At 41.0% G+C, this 24,323-nt stretch overlaps 1 protein-coding gene across 6 annotated transcripts; it reads left to right on the top strand.

The window, feature by feature from the left end:
• Positions 1 to 1,537: 1,537 nt before the first annotated feature.
• LOC135257007 (serine palmitoyltransferase 2-like) lies at positions 1,538 to 23,037 on the top strand. Of its 6 annotated transcripts, XR_010330567.1 has the most exons (13): positions 1,539 to 1,818; positions 4,669 to 4,857; positions 7,089 to 7,243; positions 10,142 to 10,290; positions 12,100 to 12,224; positions 12,505 to 12,598; positions 15,128 to 15,233; positions 15,517 to 15,736; positions 16,283 to 16,409; positions 18,839 to 18,974; positions 19,635 to 19,764; positions 20,498 to 22,302; positions 22,351 to 23,037. XR_010330567.1 is itself a non-coding variant. In XM_064339337.1 (12 exons), exons 1-12 carry the CDS (start codon positions 1,669 to 1,671, stop codon positions 20,615 to 20,617), a joined length of 1,698 nt encoding a protein of 565 aa, XP_064195407.1. In that variant the 5' UTR covers positions 1,539 to 1,668; the 3' UTR covers positions 20,618 to 23,037. The 6 variants fall into 6 exon arrangements, 4 of the variants coding, with proteins under 4 accessions (XP_064195409.1, XP_064195408.1, XP_064195407.1 ...); XM_064339337.1 differs by having other exon boundaries at positions 4,672 to 4,857; positions 20,498 to 23,037; XM_064339336.1 differs by having other exon boundaries at positions 20,498 to 23,037.
• The last annotated feature ends 1,286 nt before the right edge of the window (positions 23,038 to 24,323 follow it).

Below are 24,323 nucleotides of genomic sequence, written 5' to 3'. Positions count from 1 at the left end.
GTTCATTATCCTGCCACCTGCTAATGTTTTTGTTTTCAATTCATAATTTTGTTTTCTGTGTGTATAAGAGCAGTGGACCTATACTCCATAGGGTACGTTGCTTTCACAGAAGTTTAAATAAATGGGCTGTGTTTGTATTATTATAAGTAATGATATTCTTCCTCATTAGTTACTTTGAGTGCCTCCCTCTCCACCACTCCCTGCCACAACCCCCATACACACACAGACGCCCCTCCAAACGAGAGAGGCATGGCTCCAAACACAAACAATACGGGCTGAAAGAGGGCTGTCGTGCTTAAGCAGAGGCCCTCGTGTGAGCAGCTCAGATTACCCCCATCCCCCTTTGGACACGGTTACCTGGAGCCATTAGCAAACCACAGTGCTATGACCTTTTACCTGTTTTTCAGACGAACACAACACAGCACACCTGCGGCTCTGCTACCATCCCCTAGGGCTAAACATGTATTTTCTCATAGCTACCTCACTGAGTAGCACATCTGAGCTCCATCCTCACCAATCACTCTTTTGACACAAAGTTATTTCAGCTAGCATACAGTGGTATTTCAACTTCATACAACATTACAGATATATTGTGCATGAATAAAACCATTGCAGAAATGTTTATTATTGTTTGTATTTTTTAACCTCCACCCCTCACTTCAAATATAATGATAGTGATTTCGATCTACAGGTTTTCGTGCAAATTTTCACTGCCAATTTTTCGCCGAGGTCTAAAGATTACGCATCGCTTCAGAGTATACTCTAACACTACTCCTCCGCAGTTATTCCCAGTCTGAGATATCTGTATATCACGTGAATCTTGATCTGTCACTTTTATGTTACACTTGTGTCTTGATCTACCACTTTGGTGTTGCACTTGTACTATCGTCTTGATGTTGCAGCTCTTTGTCATATCACTTGTAATCATGTCTCACTCTAGCTTGACTTTCCATAACTTTACTGAGTTAGATGCTTACTGCGAGAACTAGACTTGATGTTCATGGGCATGGATAACATACCGAATCTGCGTTCTGTAGTTGCCCAAATGGGAATAGGTTAAATACGTATTACGTCTCTCAGGATAAAAGCGTCGGCCCAAGAAAATGTAATGCAATGCAATGTAATGCAAATGGTTGAAACAATAGCGTTAGGTTATTGCAGACTGTAAAAATCGTTTTTGTGCATATGATACGTGTATCAACCGGTTACCATAAACGTCAATAACTATCAACTAATAAATAAAACTTTTAAATGATTTTTTAAAATAAACTGGGTCACAGTAGTTTTCTGGAGTTCATCCATTATGGTATGGCGTGGCCAGGTTGGTGCTCAGCTCGGAGCTCACCGTGCTCCACACCCCTTCACCATTTCACAATTGGTGAAGGGTTATTATAGTTCATTTCCATTGAATTTACTGTCGGACTCTATGCGTCGACCACTCCTTGCTAAATATGCAGAAGTAAACCACGCCCCTATTCCATGCCAAGACTTATAATTGGTTTTCGCCCGTTGCTAGGGGCGTTGATTTCCGGTATTGTCAGGTTTCCAACTGTAGTGGGTGCCTTGCCCTGAAATAGGTGTCACGTCGCTACGTCTGTGTTGTTTGTTAACAATACAAGTTACTGTAATCCTGGAGGTTACTTCGAATTATTTTATAATTTAATCGTTATGACTGAATGTTCGGCAAACAAGTCCGCAAATGGGGATGCTTGTCATCATAAGACAAACGGCAGAAAACCGGGAAGAAACGGCTACGTAAAAAATCGTTTCCACCTCCAGCGACAGCAGCTGCAGAATTCCTTCTACCCCAAGGAGAAGGTAATTAAGGCCCTGGTGACAACCATCGGGTAGGATGGACTGGTTCAACATTTATTTATGCCAGAAAAGGCTGTTATGGTAGTGTAGCTGTATTTGAATTTGCTGACTGTCTTCATAGCTAACTTTAGGGGTTTAGTTAGCTGGCCGGTTAATAATGACCTAGACTAAGTTTACGTGCAAGGCAACTTTGCAAATTGTCAGGTAAATGCTGGTGGTAGGCTACTTCTCAAACATTATAACTTTGGTGAGACATTGCGACAAGATGGGATCGCTTGTGATTTATACAGTAATGTTATTTTTGGACGTTAATCAATCAGGGTATGCATCCAATACCAATCAGAAAAGCCGGCCAACGTTAACTTTATTACCGATAACTATCAAAATAAATAAAATAAATTCGAATATAGGCTATATCGAGATGGAGGATAAAGTTATATTTCTCCATCGCAGCTGGTGGTTAGCTAACACAGGGTATTTCAGATGTATAACTGTGATGACTGTCTTCTCCATCGCTAGAATTTCAAGAGCTGCGTTAAAATTTAAACAGGTCGAGATGAAAAGCGAACTAACGTCTCTGCTTTTCGTAATCACCTGCGTTAGACTAATATTATGAAAGATGAAGTAACCGCTTTTGAGGAAACCCGGGTCGCAAAAAGTTAATAATTTTCAAATAGAAGCAAATAGCATTAAGCCCATATATTTTCACATTGTCTTTACGTTGACATTGTTCCGGAGGCATCAGCCCATTCGTGGAATGTGTGAATTTGAGCCGAGAAAATCTGCTCGAAGCAACTATCCCACGGGCAGAGAGAGTAGGGAGTGGTCCAGTCCTGGGATGCCGCACTACACGATTACTGCGCTTCGTGCCGTCTCTCGTGCCGCGGTATCTTTGATCAATTCAACCACCGCCCCTGCTCCTTTTGGAGTAGGACCTTGGCTTTTGGGTAGCATAAGTGCTCTATATCTACAACACTACTGCACGTGCATTCCTCGTGATCATTGTAAGAGTAAACTATTCAGAATCCAGCCAAAGGGAACGACAACACAGGGTTTCCAACTCTGGTCCATCATAGGGTGACACATCCGTAACAATGGCCTACCTTCACTTCGCTACTTACTACGTTTCTTTAAACAGAAGAACATAGGACTAATTAAAGATGTATTTCCATTGTTCTCATTGCAGCCCCTTGAACTACTTAAGGACTGTCAGGTGGTTTGAGAGACGACACAGAACAAATTACTTGAATGATTGAATATTTAAGAAGGCTACAAGGAATAATTCAGTGTGCAAATATTATCCATGGTGTACAACATCTTTAAACAACACTGGCAGTACACCCACCCCCCACACCCCACACCCCAAAAAAACAAAAAAACGAATTGCTTAAGACCACACATATCAAATAAAGATCAGTGTTCAGATTTGTTAGTTAGAATTCATCCACAAATAAAACGGTTTACACAGTTTTCCACTGGAATCAGCACTGAGAAATGCTCTTTGTCCCAAACATAAGGACTTCCTGGTCTCATAATTTTCCATCCATGCTTTGAGGCTTGTTGTTGTTCCACATGGATCAGCAGAGAGGAGCCCTATGCAAATCAGAAGCTGTTAGAGCAGTGGTTCTTAACCTGGGTTCGGTCGAACCCTAGGGGTTCGGTGAGTCGGTCTCAGGGGTTCGGTGGAGCCTCCGCCGCAGAGGTCCACCCCTCAGTCTAGTCTGCAGTTAGTTAGTTTTTTTACTAAAGAAGGGTTCGGTGAATGAGCATATGAAACTGGTGGGGTTCGGTGCCTCCAACAAGGTTAAGAACCACTGTGTTAGAGGGACAACAATATATTGCGTGTTTATTTTTAGTCAGTGAAACAGCCCAAGGAGATTAGCTGTAAATGCATCACGTAGCCTAACTGTAGTTTTTCTACCAGTCCTTTCTGCAGTTTTATAGTTTGTAGGCCCATGTTCTTTGATATTTAGTCAGTTAAGTTAAGTTCCTGGCCTAAGTGCTGCGGTTAAGATCTGGTTGGGCCCGAGGTGACCGCCGGGCATAGATGTCGCGGTCTACTCCACAGAGGTATTTGAGAGCAAGGCATGACTAGTCACATGTAGTTGCTAAGCAGCAAGTTTTCAATGACTTGATTTTGCTAGGACAAATAGGCCACAGTTACGCCCATTGAAACCTTATGGGTAGGGCCTAGTGCAGCCTTAACGACATAGTTGGGGTTGCGTTTCTAGTTTAATCTAAAATTTGCAGTTGTTCTCTAATTCCATCACACTCCCACTGGTATGAATGTAATGGGTGTTAAGTTTTCCAAAAATGTGTATTTTTTGTTCTTGATGAAGTCATTTGCTTACTTTCGCATAATCAACTCTAGTCACAAACATAAATTAGACTTGTTTGTAGCTTATGAATGCTGAGTGTTCTGTATTTGAATGAATGGAAACTGAAATTGATTTAGTTTCACCAATGTTACATTGGAGGATATTTAACTCCACATTTGAGCATAGAATCCTATTATTAGCACACTCAGAACAAACAATTCCTCTGCACACTCTGCTTCTGATGGAAATATAAATTAGGTTAACTAGTGTCATAGTTAAAGTTCTTAAAATAGCATTAAATGCCTAGTTTTCTTGCTATGGACGTTGTAGATGCCAATACCTTGACGGCAATACATTATAGGCTAGACGTAGCCTGTCACTCAGTCCCATATCAAGCTTTAGAATGCTTTTTAAATGCACTGTGCCAGAGAGTTACTTGTAAGTTACTGGTACAGTGTGTGGGTAAACTGTGACTTAATATGTCATGTTAATGTCATTCTTTATGTCAAACTGTACCTTACATTTTTTGGGCCAGCAGGCATCCTGCAATGGAGGACTATACAGCAGGCCCTTCTTGGAGTCGTTTGAGGAGACGCCTATGTTGGTGGCCGTCCTCACATATATGGGCTATGGCATCCTCACTATCTTTGGGTACCTGAGGGACTTCCTGAGGGAGTGGAAAATTGAGAAATGCCACATTGCCAGAGAGCGGGAAGAACAGAAGGTGGGCAAAAGTTTTAAAAAATATATGTGTATCCTTAATGTGGTTGGAGCTATAATGCACAATCAGTGACTGATAGGAATAGAGCCAGTCATGGTTGTTAGGAAAATTTTGTAAGTTTTAATGGTGACAGTTTAAGGGGATAGTTCATTTTGTGGAGTTTTTTGATGTTATTTAACTTTTCCTTTGATTTCCATTGGCCCAGACAGTTTTTGTATGCGATGAAGGATATTTTACATACTTAACAGAAGGTTCTGATGATAATGACTATTATGGCAATATAATGATTAATATACTGTAGAGGCTGGCATGGGGTTTGTTCTTACAGCAAGAACATACGCTTGGTAAATCAAATGTTTTGTATCAAGAGGCTGAATATCTGAATACCATAATTTTCTAGCAGTTATTCACAATTGTATATAAATTGTATAAAAACATAAATATTCATTTTTGTATCTTGGCAGTACTTTTTTCCTTGAGTGCAGCGGCTTGGATTGCATGGGCCAAAGGAAATAGTAACTTAAAATCAGATTAAACACAACTTTGAGAAGAATAATTTGGCAATTTACGCATACTAGCTGTAGCATAGCATTACTGTACAAGTTGCTTTGGAGTTACTTTAAATGTAGCCTATTTTCTTCATTTAAACCACTTGCAAAAGCCTCTATGTCAGCAATTATAAAGCTGACAGGTTACCAGAAACCTCAGGAAATTAATTGCTCATTGCTCACATAAACAGTCTGGGCCAATCTAAAGTATACACTAAAACTGAAATGGTATATTCAAAAAAAAACTATACCATGCAGGATTTTTACCTTGAAAATATTATAAAATAACCATGCTAAGGCATGTCAGTGATACACTGGCAGTCTATGTCTTTGGGGAACTTTTGCTGAATTTCTGCACCTTTATTTGCATTTGTTATTCTAAAATTGTGTTTGGGTTGTAACTGGGTATGGTGCTCTTTCCTCTATGTTGGGAGGGTGGATGTGGCTACAGAGCTTGTGATTTTGGGTCAGATTTCAGCTGAGTGTTTGTTGCTAGCTAGCTCGCAGCTACAATGGCAACGCCAGATACAGCAAAGCAAGAAGAAAAGCTGACCGGACTTTTTTTTAACTAGAGTTAACCTTGGACTTGCCTTTACTTCTTTGATTATAATTAAACAAAGGGCCACAGTAAGGCTAAAATCCTGCATAGTATGCCTTTAACTTTAATGTTATTTTTTGTCTGTTTAAATGATCATTCATGTCAGTTAGCTGTTGCAAAACCATTAAGTTTTCCAAGTGCCTTCTAAAAATGTTGTTAGGTGGGTTTCTACTGATTAACAGCCTGATATAGGCTTTGTGGTTATGAAACAGCAAACGAAGAATTGTTAGGCCAGGGTACATGCGCACTTTTCGCAATTGCTTAGTATTTCTGTCAGGTCAAATGAATTGTTATCTCTTATTTAATCCCATGGTTTAAGTAATACAATATTGTGAAGCACTCACAACTTTGTTATTGTTGTTACATTAATTTTAATAATTGTTTGTTGATTCATTTGAATTGCTTCTGAAGTGGTTTATTCTATCACCATAAAACCCACACTTAAACCACTTGGGTTTCCCTGAAACTAATTTACTTTTATTCATCAAGTCACATTAGGCTCATAAGACTGCACAAAGATTGTGGAAAATAAATATATAAAACTTGCAACAAGGCACTTTAAACATGGAAGAGCCAAGTGCTTTGATTTGCTCATATGAGTCGCTGACATAACATGGTAGCTCCACTGTGATGAAGCCTTACTCTGAACTGAAATTCAACATTTATCCCTGTGTCAAAGATGTACAAACTGCATTAGTTGTTGTGCTGTGTGAAAGATTAGGATGTATTTTTTCCTCACCTGGTATCGCCTAAATGTGTTTTAATCTTCCATGTGTGGAGGTCAGGTTAAGTAACCTAATCATATTGCACTTATCTGAATTATTTGTGATCCCATGATATTAATTTCAAATTTTAAAGAACAAAATTGAAATAGCTCTTTGTTGCAGAATGTCTCAGGTTTCCCAGCATCCTGCTTTTATCTGAGGTGATGACAATCTGTATTATTTCTTTTGGATAGTTTTGCTGCACAGATTTAGGCCACATATTATTTCACCTGTGTAAATTGAGATTACATTACAGGGACGTGTAATAGTGTTCAGATTGTTTCAGGGTGGAGCGTCTTAAGTTTAAAATGTCTTTGTCTGCAGGAATTTGTGCCTCTTTATCAGGATTTTGAGAACTTTTACACCAGGAATTTGTACATGCGAATTCGGGACAGCTGGAACCGGCCAATTTGCAGTGTCCCAGGGGCCAAGATGGACCTGGTGGAACGGGTGTCCCATGACTATAATTGGACATTCAAGTGAGTCACCCATAAGGTTGCGGTAAGGTCTTGTATGTGCTTAGTGTATTGCATGTGGGACTACTGTGCTAATCAGATATGGGGGTAATATTGTCTTTAAAATAAATAAATAAATGTAACTGAATCACAAATAAATCTAGACAATCCACAAATAAATGTAGCTGATTCACAAATAAATGCAGCTGATCCACAAATAAATGAAGCTGACGAACAAATAAATGAAACTGATCCACAAATAAATGTAGACGATCCACAAATAAATGCAGATAATCCATGAACAAATGTAGCTGATGCACAAATAAATGTCGCCGATCCTCAAATACATGTGGATTTTTGAGAATTTTTGCAGCATGATTTACAAAAACATCCACTGATAGGGTTCTTTTTCTCTGAGTCTAGTCCAGCCAATCAGATTTTAAGACATCCTTTCACTAACACCCACATTGCTCCAACCAATCTCAGTACATACATACTTCAGGATTACGTTGTGTATCACCTGCTGTCACGTTTGGGCAGGTTTATTCAGAAGAACTGAGTTAAACAACCAATCAGATTTCTGTACATCTGGAGAGCCCAACTTAGTGAAATAGCATAGCCATGACAATGGTTTGGAAGTAAAGGATAAATATTTATTGGGTATGATAATGGCTAAGTGAATAAACAAATTGAAAGAAATCATTTGCATAATACGGTTTTCATCAGAGGAAGTTATATTTCTGCGATAGCTAAACATAGAGATTAGCAGTACTACCAGTTAAGGAAGGTTAATTTGTGTTATGACTTTGTGATACCCTACTCTATATTACATGGTAAGTCCATTTAATCAGTCTCATAAAATTAAGTTTTAACAATGTAAAACAACAAGGTCATGGAATTTGCTATTCCAGACCAATGCACGTATGGAAATGAAAAACACAACAACAAACAGCAGTAAAATTACTTAATCAGGTATTTCAGGGTTTCGCTAACCTATGGTTTGACATCAGCATTAACTAAAATGCGTTTCAATACTTGACAGAAATAAAAGGGGAGGCCAGTCCTTAATTCGGATTGGTGATGTGTCAGCTGGCTCAAGGTCCGTGGCAGGTGCGCAGGGGCTCTTGAGAAACCTTTTCTCTGAAGTCGGGTCACTTTAGGTTTCACTCAAGAGGATTTGGGATGTGCACAAAACTGCCACTTAGGTCCAGCCGCAAGGGAGGTACGGAGGAAAAGTCTGTAGATACTTATTCCTCAAAACAGCCGTTGATGGGAAATAAACCAGCCTGGTTTATTTTATGGATGGTGGCGGGCCAACTCTTTCTCGTTGGTCAGGTGAGGTGCTTTGGGGCGCAGAGCGAAGTCTGTCCATTTCCGTATTGGTGTCTGGTCGGGTAGAAAAGTGTCTTAACCCCCAGAGCCCCCTCAGAGCCATTTTTGGTGAGATTTTATGCTCACTGACACAACGGAATTCCGCATGTGTTCACTGGAACCTGATTGGTAGATGATTTTTGCCACACAAACATTTGATTGACTTGTGGTATTAGAGCAAGCAATAAAAACGTGGCCATTGAGTACAGCTTTAGTGTTTAAGCCTGCTAAATTGGGCTCCCCATTCCTCCTAATAGGTGGTGTTCCTTGCCCTAAGCTGGTGCCTGATTGATCAAGCAGAGTTTATTGCATAGGAGGAAGTTGACAGACACTTCATTTTGATTTGGTTGACCAGAAACAATTAATGGTGCACATGACTCAGCGGAGGGTCAGTCCCGTGGTCAGGAAGCCTGAGGCCACAAACGTTCTTGAATGTAGTTATGCATCGTTACACACCGCTCGACTGGGAAGATTGCTGTAATGGCTATCTGGGGCTGACCGTATATGTGCAAATACCTTGTAAATACCTGTTTAAAGTTTTGCATGTAGTATGTTATTTATCTTGTTTGTTGTTCAGGGATTTAAATAACACCTGAATATGGAGCCATGTGTGCCTTTACTAGAAGCAGATTTGTGTGGTATTCATTTAAGGATTCCAGTTAATACACTAACAAGCTTCCAGAAAGATCTGTTAAAGCCTGAACAGGTTTGTTTATCTAGTACTTTGGAGTACTAGTTGGTAGTTATATCTCTGCTGAACAGTACAATATTGGGGGGGGGGGGGGGGGTGTTACAACCAAAATTCTTTTGGATTGCAATAACCCAAGCACAGCACTGTCTGCAACATATAGATATGCCACCTACACCAAGAACAAACATAAAACGGATGTATAACAAAACCAATGGAATTTATTTGCACAAAATAAGGACAGGTAAATGCTCACAAGTGGACACTGGACACAGAAGAAATAAAAACGAGGGTCTCCCCACAGACCTGGATTTCCCAACCCTACCTATACACATCTAAAACAGAAACTAAAATAAAACCGAAAGTTTTGGGGGGGAAAAACAGCAATCTAATAAAGTTCACAACTGCATGCTCATAAAACCTGCTGGAGATAGCAGCTTCAAAAGAGACTGCCATCAGAATGAGTGAAGGGCTGGAATTTATGCTCTCCCAAAAGACACAACCAAGACTGGTTCTCAGTCAATCTCATGTGATCACAGTTCCCAGAAAAGTAGAGCACATCCCAGGAAATCCGTCAGGCAATCCATTGGACCCAAGGTTTCTTCTTTCTTGCCCCCTCTACTGTTTTCTCCCCTCGGTAGGAGGGGGCAAGAAAGAAGAAACCTTGAGTTTAACGGATTGCCTGACACGGCTGGTTGGTTTTCTGCTGACATCCGTAGACGACTGATTTCCTGTTAGCACCCTGTCGTTGCCCAACGCACACACCAATTCTGCTGCTGATTCTGATTCTGATTCTTCACCTTTTGCCACTGCTCTTCAGGTGTATTTTTGCCAGCTTTGTCATTTGTCCTTTTGTTTTACAGTTACACAGGGAACGTGGTCAAAGATGTCATCAACCTCGGTTCGTATAACTACCTGGGCTTTGCCGAGAACTCAGGACCGTGTGCCAATGCTGCGGCCGACATGACCATGAAGTACGGGGTGGGAGTTGGCAGCACCAGGCAGGAGACGGGTAACTACACTCACACTGCTGCACAACTTGCACTGTATGCCGCCCGTATGGAGCCGTCTGACTGCTACACTGCTGTAAGAAATGCTGAAGTATCTGAGTGGCGAAGGAACATGTGTAGTCTTACCCGGTGCTGCTGGAACAGGATTCATTTAATGTTATCTCCGTTATCTGACTCCAAAATGATGTTTTAACCTTTCCTCTGTGCTAACAGTTAGGCAAAGGAGACTGCTTTTCGCCAGTAGTGTGGCTCTGTATGAATCGCTGTCTATCTTGGTAGACGCAGATGTGCCTTTGGCTTGTGTAGCCTGCATAAATACAATTGTCTGTCTTGCTACGACACTAATGTGTAGGTAGATGGCTACGGGCTTCAGATATCCTGAGTTCTGTGTGTATGTTTGGACCTTAAAACTGCTAGGTGTACAGTGTTAAGGGTCAACGAGGAACACAATTTATTGTATTGTGTGTTAATGGCACTATACAGTGGTACAAAAAGTGTGCTTAGTTGAATGGCTAAACACATATGATGCTTAGGAGACCATGTTGGCGAGTCTCCCCGAACCATTCCACATTTCCCCTTATACTCAAAGATAAAAGCAAAACCCCAAGTCTTCAAATAACTTGTTCCCCATGACATTGGCTTTCCAACAATACAAAACATGATTACACTGTATTATGGAGAACCACTAGGGTGTTTTGCAACTGAGCACTGTCTCTTTATCATGTGCTGTCTGCTTTGCTTTGGGGGTCTGATAAGCGGCAACTACACCGCCCTACAACAATACAGTACAGTCCCGAAATTATGAATGATCATGATTACATTACAGGTATTTAGCAGACGCTCTTATCATTATATTTATATTTATATTATCATGATCATTATAGGCGGCACGGTGGTGCAGTGGGTAGCACTGTCGCCTCACAGCAAGAAGGCTGTGTGTTTGAATCTTGGCTTGGGACTTTCGGTGTGGAGTTTGCATTTTCTCCCCGTGTCTGCGTGGGTTTCCTCCGGGTACTCCGGTTTCCTCCCACAGTCCAAGACATGCAGGTAGGCTAATTGGAGACTCTAAATTTCCCGTAGGTATGAGTGTATGAGTGAAAGGTGAGTGAATGGTGTGTGTGTCCTGCGATAGATTGGCATATTAGGTGTATTCCTGCCTCTCCCCCAATGCTAGGATAGGCTCCAGCACCCCCCATGATCCTACACAGGATAAGCGGGTATAGATAATGGATGGGTGGATGATCATTATAACAAATTGCATTTATATTACAGCTTTCATTTCATAAACACCACCAAAGTATAGTCTCCAACTGGGTGATGTAGGGTGGCCATTTTGTGGCAGAGTGGAAGGCAAATACTAGCCATTTAAACTGGGGAGATGATTAGGTTTTCACTATCTAAAAGCTATTTCTCAGTCCATTGTATGCAAAGAAATGCTTTTTCAAAAATGGTTGTGGGCACAGGCACTGCTACTTTGAATTGACAAACAACAAACATGTATATAACTGGTTCCCTTTTCCTGCCGTCATTTAAGAGAATCGATGCCACAGTTTTTCATTTCTTAAATGTATGCCACACAAACCCTTCACCCTCTGGACCGCCCATGTTTTTAAATGACATTTCTCATACATCATCACTACCACCGCCATGTTATTCCTGTGTTTCCTTGACTGCTATTTTACAGCTGCGTCCTGGATTCCAGCAATCAATTCCTCCTGTACATGTCTGTTTGTTTAGACATACTTTCCCAACTGAAAAATTTGAAAAGGGCGTGTGTGTGTGTGTGTTTATGTCGGTTTCTACCTCCTAAGGTAACCTGGATAAACATGAAGAGCTGGAGCAGCTGGTGGCGAGGTTCCTGGGTGTGGAGTCATCCATGGTGTTCGGTATGGGGTTTGCCACCAACTCCATGAATATCCCAGCACTCGCAGGCAAAGTACGAAAAGCCTTGCATAGATTTTTCTCTCAGATGCTCTCTTTCCTTCTGTCTCTTGTTCTCGTTCTCTCTTTCTCCCTCTCTCCCCCACTCTCCATCCTATACTTCTTTTCTGCCAATTCCCCATGGTTTTCTCCCTGCTTTGATTGTATGTCCTATTTCATACAGCATGGGAGCTGACCTTCTGGTTGGTGTAGAGAGGTTGTGGTAGTAGCTAGTTCATCTCTGTGAGCAGTGTCATGTGACCTAAAGTCTCTTCCTCTTGCTCTCTGTCCCCAAGGGCTGTCTGATTCTGAGTGACGAGCTGAACCATACCTCTCTGGTGCTGGGGGCCAGACTGTCTGGGTCCACCATCCGTGTCTTCAAACACAACAGTGAGATATCGCGTATACGCTTAGATTCTTCATTCATCCCTGAAGGAATGACCTCTGCCATTGTAGCAGGAAACCAGTTTTGCTTCTTTACCTGAAAAAATGTAAAATGATACTTTGGGTTGGGTGGTGCAGATAAACCTGGTCCCTGGTGAGACACTGTTGAGAAGCAGTAGAACGAGTCCAACCCTCTCCTTTAATATGAAAAAACAGACTTGAACTTCCACACCTAGGGTGAGGCCTACTGGACTGAGTGAAGCCATATTTCTTGGAGAAACTTTTCATCCATATCCAAACACCACCTTGGGAGTTTTTTCTTACCACTATCTCCCCAGGGTTGCTTTTGTGGTGATTTAGGCCAGGGTCTTATTGTGACAGATGGTTGTCAAATGTGTTACACAAATAAATTTGATTTGATATGCACACAACAGGATATGCAAGAACAAACCAAAAACAAATGTTTCAATTTACAGTTATTTTAAAAAGTACACCCTCTTTAAATTCTTTGGTTTTACATTTTAGGAAATAACAAGCCCTCATCTAGTCCTCACTTCTAATTAGAAATCTAAAAGTATGTGACAAATAACACATCAGATTTTACATGATTTATTCTACCAAAAATAAGCCAACATGCAAACGCCTTCTTTGAACAAGTGCACCCCATGTTTCAGTAGCTTGTGGAACCCCCTTCAGCAGCAATAACCAGAAGTAATCGTTTTCTGTATAGGTTTATCAGTCTCTTACATTATATTGGAGGAATTCTGCCCCCCTCATTCTTACAATACTGCTTCAGCTCATTGATGTTTGTTGGCATTCATTTATGCCAACTGGTATGGTATGCTTAGGATCATTCTGTTCCACAATACATTCTCAGCCAAGCTTTGGCTGTCAGACATGGTCTCCCGCTAGAACATGCTGGTATAGAGAGGAATTCATGAAATTAATTAAGCGTCCAGGTTCTGCATCTGCAAAATATCTCCAAATCATCACCCCTCCACCACCATACTTGACAGTTTACATGGGGCGATACATAAGCAGTGTTTGGTTTTATCCAAATATGCCGTTGTGCATTATGGCCAAACAACTATATTTTGGTCTCGTCTTTCCAAAGGACAGTGGTTCATTCAGGCATAATTTTGCAAATCTAGGCTGTTATGGTCTATGGTCCATAGTTGTCCAGTCTTTTCGTAGTTGTGGAGTCATGAACTATAATTTACTGTTGACAGAGGCCTGTAGATCCCTGGATGTAGCTTTAGGGTTCTTTGCAATTTGTCAGAACATTTTACGACCTGGTCTTGGGGTCAACTTGCTGGGACACCCACTCCTTGGGTAGATTGTTTAACTGTCTTGAATGTTCTCCATTTGAAAATGATCTTTCTCACTGGTAATGGTTTTATAACCTTTCCCAGAATGATGAGCAGCAACAATTCTGGGAATCTGTCAATGTTTATGCCTTTATATACAGGTGGTAGCACTTCCTGATGATCTAATCATGTGTGCTTGATTAGCAGCACCTGGTTGTAATTACTATTGAGTTGATTAGCTACGGAAACAGTAAGGCTGCGGCTCAAACTGAAGGCAGCTGCCTTGCTGCCTACATCCTTTAGAAGTGAGCTCCCACCGAAGGTATCGTCCTGACGGAAATGGAACCTCAATAGGCAATGAATTTGGGATGCACTTTGAAGGCAGGATGACATCACAGAAAAGTAATGTGATTAATGTAATGACATTAAATGCGTTATTCCAGTATATTAAATAATTAAAATGTATTTTTTAAAATATAGCTACAACTACAACGACTACAAATGTGAGTATGACTGTTCTCACACTTGTTAACGAGCTCCGTCACTGTTATTTTAACGGAAGTAAGAAGCCGAAGGTAATTGCAAAAACCTGTGAGATATCCTACCCGACAAAGGATACATCCGATGCTGCCTTTGAATGCCTTCCCACCTTGGAATATGGCTTTGAAGGCAGCATTTTTGCCATTTCAGACGCAGCCTAAGAGCTCACTTGCTTCATCACGCATGGCTTCTGCATGTTGGCTTCTTTTTGGTTGACTAAATAAAGGCAAAGTATGGATCACATGAGGTCATATGTATCTACTGTTAGGACTTGGTGAGGACTAGATTAGGGTTAGGTATGTCCTAATATGTAAAACCAGAAAAATGAAAGGTGTACATTCTTTTTCACAACATTGAATGGTTTGTTTTGACAGGAAGTGTGGAACAGGAAGCAAGGTTTATATTGCAACAGCCCATCCCCTCTTGTCAGTCAAGTAAAAATGCTGGTGTGATAAATCTATACTGCACTCTTCTCATCTCAGTATGGGATTTAAGGGCTTGGATTAATCCCCATAGTGCAGAGACCATTAAATTCCTTTAATAGACGGCAGCACAGATGTTCTTGTGACTGTGTGTAAATAAGGCCTTTGCACAAGTGAGGTCTCGCCTAGTGGGGACCTCCTGGTGCTGTAACTGTGTTTAGTGGGAACATTGCAGTGTTCATGGAGCACACTCCCCTGTGATTCAGACATGCAGAGTCTGGAGAAGCTGCTGCGAGACGCCATTGTTCACGGTCAGCCTCGAACCCACAGGCCGTGGAAGAAGATCCTCATAGTGGTGGAGGGGATCTACAGGTAATCCACAACATGTACTAACAGGGCATCTACTCTAATGTACCGACAGGGCATCTACAAGTACTCTAACATACTCTACAGGTACTGCAGCTATTAAAACCATGTGTTCAATCCTCACTCAGGTTACGCTGGTTGCTAGTCGATTGAAATCCTGGGTCTGGTACATAACCCTGTTTTAAACAGCGGCTGTATTCAGTTGCTGTTGATTTTGGATGCCTTTGCTGCGGTCTGATTAAATGAATGCATTTCACAAGTGTCACACGTAGCTTGTTGCGTGTCTCAGCATGGAGGGCTCCATCGTGCGGCTGCCGGAGGTCATTGCTCTGAAGAAGCGGTACAAGGCCTACCTGTATCTGGACGAGGCCCACAGCATCGGCGCCCTGGGACCACACGGGCGGGGGGTGCTGGACTATTTTGGCCTGGACCCCCAGGACGTGGACATACTGATGGGGACGTTCACCAAGAGCTTTGGAGGTGCAGGAGGGTACATCGGAGGGAAGAAGGTAAAGTGGGACCAGGGACACAGTGGCTGTGCCCAAGGGCTGCACTCAACGCCTGCTGGTCAATTGAAAAAAAAAAAAAAAACTTTCACTGATACTTTTTAAGTGCTCAACAAAATATTTTACTAGCCAAAAATGAAAACTTTTCTTCTTAAACTGTCAGTAGTCTTCAAATCTTCAGAAATTTTGCTGGTGCATAAAGGGTTAAAAAAGGAATGATTGATTTGAGCTTGACTGAATTTCTCTTTCATTTTGGTTTCAGTCACATTGTTGTTTGTGAAACGCTGGCCTGGATTCAAACAGTGCTTGACCTTAACTTTGACTCAAAATGAAATTCTGAGGTCGTCGCCTTTCCTTTCCAAAGGTTGGCGATTTCATCTGTCATCAATCGTAACCTCGTAACCTGCCTTTCATTTTGAGACAAAGGATCAGTAATAATTGAATTAAGGCCAGCGTCTCGGAGAACATTTCTACACACCAGAAGACCAGAAACTACAAGAATATCCTGTCTGCATTGAGTCTGATGTCTCCACTGGTTCTGTCCCCCAGGATCTGATAGATTATCTCCGTGCACAGTCTCACAGTGCGGCCTACGCCACCTCTATGTCGCCCCCTGTAGCCCAGCAAATCATCGCTTCTATGAAGTGTATCATGGGGGAGGACGGGACGACAATCGGTGAGTGTATCATTAAAAATGGTGTGATTGGCGATCGGGGTGAAATCCCCCAGACGAGAAGGCACGTAGCGTCCTGCACCAGGAAGTGCTTCGGGTATGACGTCTGCACTGACGTCTGCAAGGACGCATGCATGAAGGCAAAGAAATCTCAAGCAGCCGGTGTTTCACACGCTCTAGACCTGCTGAGAATTTGGGCTGCTAACAGATGCTCCTGCTCAGCCAGGCATGGCCCTTGTATGCTTATCTTAGTTAAGCACGCGGTTGTCTTCAGGCTGGCTATAGGAGGTAGGCCTGACATATCTGATAACCAGTACTCTGGGTACTGAAGAGATGTTTTCAAGGAATGCTTAGAATATGGTTTTGTACTGGTGAAGTAATTTAATCAGTACTTTAGATGATGTGCATCATATTTTTTCATAACGTGACCCTGAAAATGAACACATGCATCTTAGTCCAGAGAAGGACATTACCATTATTTACTAAAATTTAATCCCAGTCTATGGGACTCGCAGTAATTGCTTTCTTATAATTTCCCTTTGTCCAGTTGAATGGTACTGACTTGATATTCATTCTGTCAAGGGATACAGAATGTAAATAGATATCAACACCAAGACCTGGTGCTGTAAAACCCGAAAAACAACAATTTTTCTAAACAAATCGAGTTGTCTCAGCTTAAAAGTGGATTGTTATGACAACTCAATTAAAAAGTTAAAGGACAAAGAATACTTGATCAGATTAAGTCACCCTACTGAAATAGCACAAGGCACTCCATTACCTCAGATGACCTGGATAAATTGAAATCTTGGGTTTTACTAGAGTAAGTTTGAGACTTTGGAACACAATGAGTCTGTTGTGCAAGTTATCACCAGATGGCAGCAGAGAGTTATGAAGCCCATTCAGCGTCTGTGGACTTTCTTCCTAATGTGTCCAGTTTCAAGTCTGTTAACAGAGTGCCTGTGAGAAATGGCAGGCATTTACATTTAAACCCCTTTCACACATGGAACCCGCAACATTGGCTGGTTCGATTATCTGATGCTGGAAATGGTCTTATATGGTGGTCCTGTATGGAAATATTCAGTGTCAAGCCTATTCACATATGACATGACCGTTCCAGATAGATTAGGCAAGGCAGGATGTCTACTCTCCGAAGTAATGCGGGACAAATATTAACTTTATGTTACTTTGTCTTTAAAACAGACAGGTATTTGTCTGAATATCTCTTGCAGCTATGTAAGTCCTACCAACACAACACAGTTGAAGAGTGAAACTTTGTGAAAGAGCCTGACGCAGATGTTTACCAGGGAAAAGTAGGTCTATATAGCACACAGACAATTTTGTGATGGTGTTCTTACAATAGACAAAGCCATGTCAAGTAAGGACAGCGGCACTTGTTTATTCCATTCCTAAATAATATATTTTAATTTCCCTCACAATATCACACAATGCAGCTTTTGTTTCTGGCACAATTTCTGTAATAAATACTTCACTATATTTGCCCTCTTAGCAATTATTGTGCATTCTGTATATGAGACATTGCACATAGAAGATTTGTGCATTGTCTCAAATTGATGCGAAGAATAATTGTTTATGGCGCTGATTCGGTATAGTATTTATTAAGAAACAAAAGGTTTTACGTAAAACGATAACCCTTTGCGTGCCTCATCCGGAAATGTTGCTGCTTTTGCCGACACTAGAGCCATTGTGGAAGTTTTCCGGAAATCTTGCTTTGTCCCGACCCGGCAAATTGGAGGAATGCCTTACACGGAAAATGAACTCCAGCACTGTTTACACATTACGCCCAAACGGAAAAATTCCGGAACAGTTACGGGTTAAGGATGCGTGTGTGACAGGGCCTTTCGTTCCCATTTACATTGAGAGTAAAACATTAAAACAGCAAACATAAACATTGAGTAGTGGGAATGATTTTAGCACGATTAAGTTGTATTGTTTCACTGCTCTCAGGGACTGATTACTTTTGCACTTTTGCCCATTCAGCAAATAGAACTGAGCTGTGGTAAACTTTAATACAGAATATCTAGATTGGTATATAGGAATGCTAAGGTTATTATTCCATGTTCTTCAAAATGATTAATTTTCCTATGGACAGATAATTGTACAATGTGTCACTGTTTTAGTACCCAGTGGTCTCCAATGTGTAGGGACATACGTGCTAAAGTGGTGACCTGACTGGGATTTGAACCCACAACATTCTCGATTCCACAAACCTTCCTCTGGCAGTATTGTGCTAAAATACCATTGCTCACTTCTGCTTTGACACGGTCATTGCTATCACTGGCACTGTGCCTTTACTAGTGTAGCTCATGTTATGTTTGTAGTGTATCCTGCCATGATAGAATTGTAAATGGCTGTGGATAAGCAGGTAGAGCCGTGTGTAATGTGTCCGGAACCTTCCCCCCCCCCCTCCTCAGGTCGAGAGCGTATTCACCAGCTGGCGGAAAACACGGTGTACTTCCGCACCCGGCTCCGGGAGATGGGTTTCATCATCTACGGGAATAATGACTCCCCCGTCGTTCCCATGATGCTGTACATGCCTGCGAAAATCGGGTAGGTGTGTTGAGGTGTCATAGGTCAGGGGTCAGGAATCCAATCCGATCAGTGGGTGCAGTTAACAAATTATAAAGTTGGCATGTTCTCCTCGTGTTCACGTGGGTTTCCTCTGGGTACTCCTGTTTCCTCCCACACTGAAGGTTAGGATAGGTATACTGCCATTGCTCGAGACCAAAGTAAAAGTAATGATTTCTCACTGATATCGAACAGTATACCCATGAGAGTAAAAGTTTTGTACTGTATGATTGGCATAAATCAAAATTATGATAGTTTTTTGCTGAATACACCCCTAAGCAGCATGAGAGAGTGATTTGAGATCCATGTTTACAGGGGCTGTGATTAGATTTTGGATAATTATTAATTGTCCCTAATGCTCTTCAAATACAAAATCCTGTAATGGTTCTGGTTTTGTTGGTGTCCAATAACAGGAAGGCGCCCCATGCAGAATTGTACATGGTGGACTTCAGTCTTATTGGGCATTTTTCCCTAATATAATGAATCACAGCATTACATGTTATTTTTTTCCAATTCGTATGCATCTTGACAAGTTGGTCAGCCACTGAATGAGCTAAAACCTTTAAAGTGATTGTCCCGTCCTGCTGTTAAAACAATAGTGGGGTCCTGTTGGCCTGAGTTCTCTCCCTTCCTGTTCCCCAGTGCATTTGGGAGGGAGATGCTGAAGAGGAACATCGGCGTGGTTGTGGTGGGCTTCCCGGCCACGCCCATCATCGAGTCCAGAGCTCGCTTCTGCGTGTCCGCTGGCCACACCAGAGACATGCTGGACACGGTGAGCCTCGCCTGCCTCGCTGCAGGGCTCTGCACATTACCCCCCTGAATCCCCTAACGTCCCCTCCTGGTCCTGGATTCCGCCCTCCTCAGGGATTTAGAGATGACTGACATGTGAATTCACGTCCATTCATTATCCAATCAGGTCATTTCTATTAAGCAGTTGAGCTCCAGTTAAGTCACTGGATGACATGGTTGGCTCATTGTGCCTTGTTTTGCAGAGGCTCCTGAATGCAGGGCCTTCATCCCAAAAGTTTGGTGAGCATTGCACAAAAAAAAAGGCTGCACAAAAACTTCAAAATCAGCGTTGCCTCATTTTCACATATCGGCAAATGCTGTGGGAAGTGCATACTATATGTGTTTCAGTCCTACTGTTCTGTGATCAGCCTACAGAGTGGAGGATTATACTCCACATCATTGTGCATCCCATTCTGGGATCAGTTTCCACAGAGCCAGCTTAGGCTGCATGTCTTTGTGTCCTGTGGAATCAGCTCCTGCAGCAGTATGTTTTTGCTAAGCAATGTGGAATAGCTGTTAAGGCACTGGGCTTGCAATCAGAAGTTTATTGGTTTGATTCCCAGGTGGGTACTGCTGCCCTAAAGTGTATACAAATCATACATAAAGACAAAATAAGCCATGTCAGTATCTTGGGTACAGGTACCTTTAAATAAAATGAACGGAGTTCATGTTATTCAGAGGTAATATGCAATTTGCCACTCCTCTCTTCCCTCTAGGCGTTGAGTGCGATTAGCGAAGTGGGAGACCTGCTGCAGGTGAAGTACTCCCAACACAGAGCGAGTCCCTCTCTGGACCGCGCCTTCAACGAGCCCGCGTACGAGGAGACCGAGGCCTGAGAGCGCTGCCCGGCGGCCGGCCACGCCCCCGCTGGCCGTCCCGGCCTCGATCCGTACGACCCGTGCCTCTTCAGGACTTCTCTGTTCCAACATCGGCGCAGTTCGAGCGGCGACAAACGCGCCGAGAGTCGCCCCATCGCTTATTTATTCCTGTTTTTTCAAGAGTGCTTTCCTGTTAGTTCCCGAGACGTCGCGACGTGCTTCCTGTTCTCTCGATTTCGGAAAAGCTCACGGATCACCGCGTGAACACGGACGAATGTTTGCGCCTTTTCAGGTCCAGTTCACGCCTCCTACTGCTGAACATCCCCACACCCTTGTTCTTGTGCAATATTCACATCTCAGACCCTCTGTAATTCAACTCACAAAAGACAGACAGTTTTAAAAGGAGCACTTTTGTAAAATAAGAACTACAACATAGCAGCTACACACCAAAATATGTTTTTTTTTTTGTTTCTTTTTTAAATCAAGAATTGAACCAAGCTTAGAGTAAACACAGAGTTAGCTACTGTAGCTCTGGCTCTGGGGGACATCCTACATCACTTCCATTTTCATATATATTTTTTTCACTTTACACGTGTCTGTCAGACCAGTGTCTTGCTTGAATCTTGCAGTTCACTTGGTTGTTTTATCAAAAAAAAGTTCATCTTCTGATGGTCCAGAGCAGAGTTGAATTCGAGCTTCCGTTGCGGGCTTCACACCAAGGCTCTCTCAAATGCTGCTGAAGGCCCGATCAAACCCAATTTACGCAGCGTTTTGGAAAGTGCTCAAATAGGTCACCAGAATTTCCAAGAGATCAGCAGAATTACTAGACACGTTTCACTGTGAGACAAGTGAGTCTTAAGTTCAGTCTTGTCTTCAGTCTTAAAGTTGCTCTTCTGTCTCTTTGCCCTTTTTCATACTGAGCTATCGAAAGAGTGATCTAGATGTGTTTCTCTGCGGGGACAAGTTCAGTCTTGCTTTAAAGTTGCTCTTCTGTCTCTGGTATATTTTTACTCCGACGTTTTTTTTTTACATTTTGCACTCTTTAAACGTACAGCTTAACATATATTGCCTTTTGGCTTTTTTTAAAGAGTTTTCATTCCTTCTGATTTTTGAAGGAATGTGTCAATGTGAGTTGAAATTTGTTTGATAAAAAAAAAAAACTAAAAAAAAAAACATGCATACATTTAGCTGAATGTGTGATGACCTTGCCTGCAAATGGCACCTCTCTGATTTATTTATTAATTATTATTACTATTATTTGTTTATAAAATTTGTTTCAGAACACATTTATTTCAGCAAGGCAGCTCTAAATATATTCTTTAAGTGCATGCATGTTGACATTGCATACATTTATTGCAAGTACTACTGAACAGATATTTAAAAAATTTACTTTACCATTGCAGTTTATTTTTTAAATGCACGTATGACGTAGTGACTTAAGCTGCTCATTTCCAGTAAAAGGTGCTGAGCTACTGTATGTGTTCTACAGATCCATCTTTCTGGGTTCGTCTTTAGACCAAAAGGCATTCCACATTTAGCTCTTTAATTGCCAGCTTTAAGTACGGGGTTTTGAACGACCTCATTGCTCATGTACAGTACTGTCACACTGGAATGTATGTCATGTGTGTGAAACATCTGTCTGTGTGTGTCTTTTTCCCATGAATTGAATTTCTCATATTGGTGTGGGACACCCTGTAGCATATGTAAAATGCTACTGTATAAGAGTCAAAGTCATTTAAAAAGACACTAAGGCTAACAGCTGCACATGAAGTTACCACGGACTGCGTAAACACAAGTCGAATGAGGAACTACAACTTAAACGTCTTAATGTACAAATATCTATTTTAAAAATGAATGATACAAGTCATTCCTTTATTTTTTCATGTACATATTGTCTGAATGCAAATGTACTGAATTTTATGCAAATGTCCATGTCTTTATTTGGCCTGTGATGCCCTTTCACTCTGAAGGACCCTCCCCCCTGCTATTGCAGACCAGTGTCAAAACCAGCATGGGTGTTCTGACCATCAGAGGAGCTGGGCAGAGCATTTGTTGTTATGGATTTGTTGAATTTGTTGGTATGGATTTGTTGAATTTGTTGGTATGGATTTGTTGAATTTGTTGGTACGGATTTGTTGAATTTGTTGTTATGGATTTATTGCTACAGATTTGTTGAATTTGTTGATGTTGGTATTGGACTACTTTGAAGAATTATTTACATATATTAAAATGTTACCTTGGAATTGCTACCAGTGGGGCACAAAAAAGTGCATTACTTGCTACATATCAGGAAATCCTGTTTTATGTTTTATTTTCTTAAGAACATTAAAATATGACCAAAATGTTAACTCTTGTTTTATAACTTCTTTCCATTCTGAAAGGAACTTATGTGAACATGAGTTTCCTTTTCCAGATATTAAAATAGACAATGAAGCTGACCTCTTTTGTCTTTGTGATCTTATTGAGAAACTTTGCTACTTTTATTTCTTACCATATTTCGTTTATACTCTATGCCATTATGTTTTTTTCTTCCTTTTTTTACAGCATCCAACACAATGTATTATAACTTTATTATACATATTTTTGTATTATAATATTATATTTATATTTTATATATAAATTATATATATATTATAATTTGTTATAATATGACAATAATGTAAACACTTCTCATTATTCGGTCTGATATTTTCTAATAACTAAGACCAACACTCATGACACTGACAATTGAATTGTTTGCAGATAACACCATTAAGATTTAGAGGGATAAAACATGGATGCACACAGTATGACACATAGGGGAGGGTCCTCAACACAAAATATCCTACCCTGCGGATTAAAAAAAAAAAAAAAAAAACATAACGCCTAGAACAAGACACAAAAAGCTCACACAAAAATATAAATCATTGATGCAAAACTCATGGAAGAAAAACTGACATACACAAACGCAATATTGATTAATAATAATGCATTATAACAGAATTTATCATTTCCCACCAGGTAACGTACTTAAACAGTATTTTATTGCTAAAAAAAAACCCTCAAAGCTTTACTGTGTAAAATAGTAAATACTACAGTAATTATTAGCCTACTTTCATCACCACCACTATTTCTTACTGCGTAAACCTAGAGAATGTGGGGAAATACGGATGTCTTGTTTTTCCTTGTGACAACAGAGACATTCCATTAAAGCATAAACACATTTGAACTCGATTAGAAAACGACAGTTAACTTTTTTACATTTGCATGTTAGAGTGTTGAGAGAAACATGCACGCCCGTACACGTGAGATCAATAGCCTCATTGGTGATGTGGCGTTTAAGGTAAGTCAGCGTAAACCAACATTTCTCATTTGACCTACACATAAGAGTAAGCGTTCGTTATTGCCTTCTGTAAAGTTCGATGACAGCAACTATGTTTATCAAGAAAATCATCAACAATGTAGGCTATTTGCAAAACAATGCTGAGGATTAAACTGAATCCATGCTATTTATTTTTACTAATAAGCATGGACCACTTTGGAGATCCGTTATGGATGAAAACATGTATTATCTCGGCCAAACTGATACAAATAAACACATCAGTGAGGATCTTTCCCATTACATTAATCAATTCAGGCTATCCACATCATTAATGAGCAGATACATAATAGATGTATTCAGCTTACTATACCATTTGTGCGAGTTACAGCGACCTCGCACCTGCTGAAAAGCGAATATGCTCTT

This window comes from Anguilla rostrata, chromosome 6 (assembly GCF_018555375.3).
Source record: "Anguilla rostrata isolate EN2019 chromosome 6, ASM1855537v3, whole genome shotgun sequence".
Classification (NCBI taxonomy): domain Eukaryota; kingdom Metazoa; phylum Chordata; class Actinopteri; order Anguilliformes; family Anguillidae; genus Anguilla; species Anguilla rostrata.
The sequence above is the reverse complement of the archived record's forward strand: the minus strand, read 5'-3'. Positions and strand labels throughout refer to the sequence as shown.